Source organism: Nematolebias whitei, chromosome 8 (genome assembly GCF_014905685.2).
Source record: "Nematolebias whitei isolate Nwh7 chromosome 8, NemWhi1, whole genome shotgun sequence".
Classification (NCBI taxonomy): Eukaryota; Metazoa; Chordata; class Actinopteri; order Cyprinodontiformes; family Rivulidae; genus Nematolebias; species Nematolebias whitei.
In genome coordinates, this window is record NC_056505.1 from 42,449,266 (window position 1) to 42,458,127 (window position 8,862).

The window sequence follows — 8,862 nt, forward strand, 5'->3', positions numbered from 1 at the left end:
TGAATGCATCATTACAGTATATGACTGAAGGGAGAGGTCCGACACACATTGAATGTATCATTAAAGTAAATGACAGGAGGGAGACGTCTGGCACACATTGAATGCATCGTTACAATAAATGACAGAAGGGAGATGTTCGACACACTTTTTTTTTCTTCCCCTTGTGTCCCCTGTTCGACACACATTGAATGAATCATTATAGTAAATGACACAAGGGAGACATCCAACACACATTGAAAGCATCAATATAGTAAATGACACAAGGGAGACGTTCGACACACATTGAATGCATCCCTCTGCTTCAGCACAGCAGAGTTCTGCTCCACCCCTTTGGTTCTGATGGACCAGATTATCTTCTGAAAATTCACCTCTGAATGGTACATGGACACTTTACTTGTGATTTATGAATTGTTTTGAGTTGTGTTCACTGACAATGTTGTTACATTACTGAGAGTTTTACAGAGTCAGAAACAGCAATGATGTTAACAGTTTAAGCTTTAACGTTAGCTTAAGATAATTTTTTTTCATTTGTTTAGTGGTTTATTGTTAGCAAAACTAATCTTTTAGTTAGTGAATTAGTGATTAGCGAAGGTAACTTTTTGATTTGCTGTTCCCACCACTGTGAAAGAACAGCCAATAGTATAGTGGACTAGGCCTCCGACCAAAACCTGCCTCTGAAGACCTTTATGGGACAGGAACTGTTATTTCATTGATTTGAATCCAGAAATACAAATTAGCTCATCCAGAGACTGCCTAATTGTATCCTGAAGTAATCAATTGAAAGAACACTCTTCTTTTATATTATCATTACTATTTTACAATATCTTGATAAATCAAAAGTGTGTTTAGTTCATACCATTCCTAAATGTTGAAGTGAACCACTCATTTTAAATCAACTGTGAAACAGTATTAATGATTTTTTTAAATCCTCATTTAAATTAGAAATCAAGAAAAATGTCTATTTATAAAGTAATTATGCATTTTGATCTTCTGTCTGAAATGAGAAGTAGTGATGTCTGTCAAAAGTCGGAGACAAACAAAAACAAGTTGTTAAAACGGGCTGTATTGCTTTAAAACTCTCAGACAGTAAATAAGAAACTGGCACCTACAGTGTTTCTCACTTCGCCAAAACATTTCTCTGTCTGTTCCTAAAACATTCCTGCTGTTTTCTTGACTTGTAATGACCCTCTGACATCACTAGAACCACTCCCTGTTGGTTGCTTCAACCAATCAGGAAGTACTAAAAGTGACCGGAAGCAGAGCTCTTTAAAAGTCGACACTTCCTGGAACTATTCTCATTCAGCAGTGCTAGTTCTGTTCTGAAGTTCTGGAGTTCTGTAGAGTTCTGGGGAAGTTCTGGAGTGGAGTTTTTCCACTGCTGAGTGGAACTTCGGACTCAGTGAACTCAGTCTGATGGAGTCATCCATCTCTGCAGGAGTCACGGCGCCTCGCTGTGACTTCCCCCGGGCGAACGCCCTATAACTTCTGAGGAAGTTTGTTCTGTTGAACGGAGTATCTCACGACTTCTGCCGAGTTGCAGCCGCCCTGAGGAGATGATGAAAGGTAGCGTGCCAGAGACCTCTTGACCGTAGCGGACCCATCCTCTGCCAAGGTAAAGAGTCGTCATGAGCTTCACGCACTAAGTGGACCGAGGGCGAGCTGCGTTTGAAAGGAGCGTGCTGTTCTGGTACACAGACATACATCTTCCTTCAAACTCTCCCTTTAAACTCCTCCATTTTTCCCATCTTTAAACTTCTATCTTGCCAGTAATTAATCTAGATGCCTTCAGAAATGTATGTTGTTTTTATTAAGTAAAACGTGCCAAGTTTTATTAATCAGAACCAGATCAGTCTAATCAAGTGTACAATTTTTTCATGTTAAATTTTGATTCTGTTCAATAAATGACCACATTTATTTTGATGGGTCAAAGAAAATTAACGTCTCATGTCACTGATTAAACCATCTATGCACAGTTTCTTCTGTCACATGGCCGTAATTAGCTCGAAAAAGAGAGAACTCGTTATTTAAATATAAGTGTAGTAAGGGTACAGCAAGCTGACCTTGACACACTACAATAGAAATGTAAAAGTTGCCCCGGTGATAATGAGGATTAAGGCACAAGCCCAATTTCAGGCTAATTTAAACTTGAATCCAAAGAGACCGATATCCCCCACTAAAAAAAAGTTATGAGAGAGAGAGATTGATGAGCAACAGTATATGGGGTGGCTGTGGCTGAGCGGTTAGAGCAGTCGTCCTCCAATGCAAGAGTTGGGGGTTCGAACCCACCAGCAGTCACATGCCAAAGTGTCCATGGGCAAGACACTGAACCCCTCATCGCCTCCGATGTGTGTCCCATCGGTGTATGAATGTGATAAAGCTCTGATTAGTCTCTTTAGAATGATTTGTTCAATTAGCCTTGTAGAGATCTAGTAGAGTGCTGTATGAATGGGTAAATGAGGACACAGATTGTAGTGTAAAGCGCTTTGAGTATCTTGATTAGATAGAAAGGTGCTATATAAGTACAGTCCATTTACCATTTATATGTTGTTTGCTTTGTATCTTTAATTAATAATATAATTTCATGTCTGTGCTCTTTAATAATCTATTGTCTCTTTTACAGGTCCTCAAATATCTGGACTATGTCTTCACTGGTGTTTTCACATTTGAAATGGTGATCAAAGTAAGCCCGTGTAACCTTATTACTTTTTTCTGCATATTTTGTTGGCACAATTGTAACCACTATAATTCTGATGACATTTATAAAACGGTTGCCGTGAGGAGAGGGCACTAGCCTTAGTTGTTTTATTGATTCAATTCAATGTTAAACTGTTATAATTTAGCACATTTAGTATGTTCTAGTCCAGCGTGATGTGAGATACATCTGCCTGCCTCGATAGACTCGTTCAATAAATAGTGAAATTCGAACAGGATCCGACTAGCGTCTCTTCCCAACACAGATGTTGGTCACAGCAGCTACATTCTGTCGTAGATTAACTACGAGACTCAAAATATATTCCATCAGTTGTAGCTCAGAAAAGCAGTATGTTATACTCCGCCGCCATTGCTGTTGATAAAAATATGTTGTTGGTCCACATGTGCATGAAATATACATCTAGTGCGCATGTGCTTTAACACCTCTGAGGAAGCTTTTCACACATCAGCAGAGGATCGCCTCGAAAACCTCCTCTCTGAGACCTGGGTTGAAAAACTCAGAAAACCCTCCAGATTCAGCGAGGGGGAGGACTGGTGTCATGTAAATGAACAGCCAAACCGCAGAGAGGAAGGTGCGATTTCACTCAAAATATGTGCCGTGTAAACTATGGAACACCAAAATGCTCAAAGTTAAATATATAAATAAAGCATTTTGAAATAAGAAAAATTTTAATTTTTATTATTTTATTTCATAATTGTGTTTTTCATAAAGGCTTATTTATTTCATAATGCCACTTTTCAGCTAAATGACTTCAGCTGTCAATCAACGTCAGTGGGTTGGACTGGCACGCCCACTGGCTGAGCCTTCACATCCATTAGTTTTCCTGAATACCTGCTCACTAATCTTGTCACGAAACCAGGCTTTTGGATTCAGAATGACAAGACACAAGAGTAAAAAATGAAAAACAGTTTTATTTACAATTGCAGCTGCAGGCAGGGAGAGGATCCAGAAGAGGTAGGGTCGTGATCCAGAAGGCAAGGCAGGGGTCAAGCATGGGGAGTCAGAGTTCTTTAAACAGATGCAAGGGCTAATCCAAAATCCAGAGTCAAAGGGCCAGAAAAAGTTGTCGTACCAGGGTCAGAAGGGTCAGAAGCAAAACCAGATGAGCGGCAGGCAGAGAGATAAATCCAAGAGGCAGGCGTGAGGTCGTAGTCCAAAACACAAGGCTTGAGGTGCAGGCATGAAACTATGAATGGCTTGAGAATCAGTGACCATGAGAGATTTAATAACCTCGCACTGGTGGAGAGGGAGAATGGATCTTGTAAAGGGTGCAGAGCAAGTGAACCAGATGAGCTGAACAGGTGAGTGGCATCAGGGCTGATTGCTGTGATAGGCTGAGGGGGTGTGGTGAACTGTTAACTGACAGGAGCAGATGTGAGCAATGACAGGAGCTGAGGGATAAACAAAACATGAAGGAGAGGGGCAGAAAACATGGCATGTCATGAAGGGGCAGGGAAGTGAGCAGATGGAGGGCCAGCAGGGGCCGCTGATCATGACATAACCCCCCCTTTAAGGTGCGGCATCCTGACGGACCTACCAGCAAAGAACTAGCAAGAGTCGGGTGGGTGGAGGGAGTCCGGAGGCGAGCAAGAAAAGAACTGGGTGGGTGGAGGGGGTCTTGGAAGAGGGTATGAAATAGGTTGGTAGCCAGAACGGCCGTCCAGAGCTGTTACAGGGCTCAGGTGGGCGGCCAGGAGGTTGTCCAACAATTAGCAATGTCGGACAACTGGCTGACACGCCTACTGGACGCACGCCTGTTTAGTCCGCTTTAATCGAACTCTAGCTTGTTTGCCTAGGAAGTTTGGTTCGTTTGGGGAGGTGTGAACGTGCCATCGAACTCTGTCACGGAACAAAAAGGCAAACTCTGGCTCGGGCTAAAACCTAGGTTTCAGTTCGGTAGAAGAGAACTCCAGCACGGTTTGAGTACAGTGTGAATGTAAACAGACATTCCCCACTCCACAAGCAAGAAGTGGAGTACAACCCAGGGCAAACAAACACACATTTCTCCTACCTTATATGGAGCTGTCATCTGCCTTGTGTGAAAAACAATATTCTCCATGGTCTTCTGCCTCATCTTCTGCCTCATCTGAGTCCATTTTTGAAAAATGACAAAATATAACTCCTAAAACTGCTAAAACTTGATGCCACTCCGTTTTTGTTTTTATTTCCAGAAGAAGAAGTGTCTTCAGAGGTTTTTGTGTTGTTTCTTTCAGTAGTTCTTGGTGCAGCGCCCCTACAGGCAAGTGGGGGAACAGGTTGGTTCAACAGGTTGGCTCTTCTGCACAGTGCAGTGTGAATGCAAATGCACCAGCTCAAATGTAAACAAAATGTCATGAATATTGGTCCCCAACCGAACCGAGTCTACCGGACTATCAGGTGTGAAAACAACCTCAACCTCACGTGCTTTCGGGCTGGGCCCGACCAGCCCCTTAGGTAGAATCTTGGTCACCAGGGGCTCACCAATGAGCCCCTCCCCCAGGCCTGCTCCAGTATGGGGCCCTGGTACCCTACATCTGTGTGTGAGGGAGGGACACTGAGCCTCATTTTCAGATAATTAGTGTTATTAACTTACTTTTATATATATGAATGATTATGTACAGTGCCCTGAGATTACTTCTGTTGTGGTGCTAAATAAATAAACTGAATTGAATTGTTGTCTATCCATACAAGTGTTGTGAATTGTCTAACCTGTCACTAAAGTTGACAAAGTCAAAAAGTCCTTGATCTACAAAAGTCTTTTTTTCAGGCAGACAGAGCCACTTTACACAACACTGTTTTTGAATGAAACTGTGGCTTTTCTGCTGTGGTTAAGCCGTTCTCTCAGAGTGGAGGTTTTGGGGAGACAACCTGCAGGTTTATGAAATCACTGTGCACTCACTCTGCAACTGCAGCCAGCGCTTTTTCTGGACTTGCACCAGCAACAGAACAACAGCAAGCAACAAAAGCTGATATGAAAGTTGTTTTTTTGTTTTTTTCCCCTCTATCCTCTAGTGAAACCAGACGTGTTTCCCTGTTCCCACCCCCCCCTGTCCCCGCTTCCCTGCTGCACTCTTTTGTCCTGTGAACCCTTAAAAAGCCTCTTTGTTGTTGTTGTTTTTTCTGCATACCTTTTAATTTGAAGGATCAGCTGGTCTCTCAACAAAATTGATCAACTTCTCCCGACAGGAGTCAGGGTAAGGAGGACCCTCTTACCTCGACAGAAACAAATTGGATTCATGATGACAACTGGCTATTTTGCTGTTTGGTTGGTGAATTCTGGATTGTCTACAAATTCATGTGGATGTGTCGAAGCTCGACAGTGCTCAGACTGAATTTGGAGAGCTGCAGCAGGGAGCTGGAACAGGCTGTTATCAGGACTGTGAAATCACTGGCAGCACTCATGAATGGTGGGAATAATCTTGGAGAAGCTGTGAGCTTGACTTTTGGTGTAAAGGATCAATTCAGCTGTTTTGGAGTTCCATCAGAGGAATATATACCAGCGAGACTTTAAAAGGCAGAAACAACAATTCACGAGTTCTGCCTGACCCAAATTGTGGCCTTGACGCCGAACTTATCTCAACTCCTCCTGGAATGTTTTGAAAACAACAAAGATGCTTTGACTGTTTCCTCCCCCCTCCCTTCCCCAAGGCCGTGGACATGTAACAGAACCTCAACTGAGCTGATGATGAATGTCACCTCTTATATGGACAATGGCGGGGGGGGGGGGGGGGGGGCGCTCTGGACTATGCTACGACTTTCCCTTAACAATTCAATGTTTTCACCGGCCTATATGTACATATATAACGTCTGTTTATGTTGCTTTGCTGTGGTAGGTTTTTTTGATGCCACAAATCGTGCCCTGTCTAGGACACGGCGTGAGAGATCTTTTTTTTATACCGTCTCTCCTCATGTTTTCTTCCCTTTTCTCATCTAAGCAAAATATTATTCTGAATAAGAATAAGAGTGCCGCGCTATTTTATAGCCGTAGCTTCGTGCACTCCGCCCATCTTTCGGACGACTGTACGTACATATTCTCGTTGTATCTCGGTGCAATGCCCATAAAGTTTATTCTGATTCTGATGTTTGTCCTACTCACCCTGTTCAATGTGCCAGAGAAGCCCAACCTCATTCTCAGTCCAAACGAAGGTTCCTGTAGTCACCATTTGAGTCACCATTTGGATGCTTCTCATGCTGGGACTGTATGTGTGCTCCAGTGTTGCCCGATCTCCTCCAACAATAATGACCCTTTTAGCCCCCTCCTTTTCTGTGTGCATGCACAACATGTACCTCAACCTACAACCTCCTCATTACAAGAAAGCACACATTCACTCAGCACATATGATATTTTGGGCCAAAATACAATACTTTTAAAGTGACACCACAGTAGTTCTTTATTTTCCGTCTGGCAACCATGCCTATCTTGGAAACTTCAGCGATTAATGTAAACATTGGTTACGTACTGTAACCCCAGATTCTATGAGTATAGGCATAGCCCTTTAAGGCTGTCGCTGGTGGGTTTATCCCATCATGCAAAGTATCGAACTGAAAAAATGTAGCCCACTTCCACCTGTTGTGTGGGCCCCACCGGTCCGTATAAAATACGTTAAGAGCGGGTAATCGGCTCCCAAATAGCTTTTTTCTTCAGCCATTTAGGAGCCAGTGAGGCCCGACGCTTAAAGGGCTATGCCTATACTCATAGAATGTGGGGTTACAGTACGTAACCAAAGTTCTATTTCGTATAGGCTTCATCCTTTAAGGCTGTCGCTGGTGGGTTAAGGGTGAAGCATGATGTAGTCTCCGCTTCACTGGGTCCATTCGAACACCATAAGAAGCGTCCACTTGCCCAAAAAACATCTTGTCACTCAGCTCTCCATGTGCATAAATACGCGTTGCGTAATTACGCGCACCATGCACAGACGTGCACTGCGTAGTTTACGCGTTCCGAGTGCATGAACACCCCGGAAAGGTTTTCAACGGGAAAGAGGAGAAGCTGAAAAAGGCCGTGAACAGAGCAGATCCACGGCTCTTCAATATGAACTGATTAATAATAAGTGAACTGATTATTAATCAAATAAACTGATTGATGACAGAAGTCATGAACTGATTAGTGACCATAGAACAAGAACAACAGTCATAACCTGTGACTGATAACAACATCTCACACTGTAAATGCATGCAGTCAGAGGTGAGTTTAAAAGAGATTCCATGAAACAATAATATTCATTCTGTTAAGACTAAGGACAGAATGTGTCATGGAATGAGCCGACACATTACGTAAATAGAAGTGAATAAATGAACAGGGTGTTGACCATGTGGCCGCAGTGCAAATATCCTGCATTGTTATACCATTATGCAAAGCAGTTGAAGATGCAATACCTCTGGTCGAATGCGCCCTGAGGTTGTCAGGAGGCTCTTAATCTGATGCTCTGTAGGCTTCAAAAATGGCCTCACACAGCCAGTGTGACAGGCGCTGGATGGATAACAGGTGACCTGCAGATGCGTCTCTAAGTGCACAAACAAATGTTGAGTCTGACGCCGTGCCGCCGTGCGTGCTACATAACACGTCAATGCACGCACAGGGCAGAGAAGATGGAAATATGCTTCTTCTGATTTATGGGGAGGAGGGAAAAAATCCCTCCAACGATATCTCTCTTGATTTAAATGAGCTCATGATGTTTTTAGGCATAAACGCTGGGTTAAGCCTCAGATCAGCTGAGCTGCCATCAGCCTGAATTCTGAGACATGACGGAGCGACAGAGAGGGCAGATAAATAACTCATCCTCTTAGCAGATGTTAAAGCCAAAAGCAGGGCTGTTTTAAGAGACAAGAATTTAATCAGAACCTGATCTAGTGGCTCGAGTGGAGCTTTAATCAGGGCTCTCAGAACAGCGTTAAAACTCACTGTGTCGGGGTCTTATTTTTTATTTTTTTTTATTTTTTTTCCCTCTTCCTACCCACCTAGTTCCCTGACTGCCATTCCGGGGGTGGGGTCCGGGAGAAGGGCAGGCCGTCAGGTGTTGACCAGGACTATGTGGGGGTTCAGGGTCTAGGGGGTTGCCGTGGGCGGTGCTGGCGCTGTGCTCTCCCTGGGGTTGTTTGGACCCCCTGAGCTTGGCTCTTGGGTGCCATGGTTGGCCCGCCAGGCCCCGGCAGCCACCCCGGCCAGCGGG

At 43.7% G+C, this 8,862-nt stretch overlaps 1 protein-coding gene across 1 annotated transcript in view; it reads left to right on the top strand.

Moving 5' to 3' along the window:
* Nucleotides 1-8,862, top strand: part of cacna1ba (calcium channel, voltage-dependent, N type, alpha 1B subunit, a) — a 668,325-nt gene that overhangs the window by 383,985 nt on the left and 275,478 nt on the right. Inside the window, exon 28 of the mRNA XM_037680745.1 lies at nucleotides 2,621-2,680. Within this exon, the coding sequence (XP_037536673.1) occupies nucleotides 2,621-2,680 (60 nt within the window). The remainder of the gene's footprint in view (nucleotides 1-2,620; nucleotides 2,681-8,862) is intronic.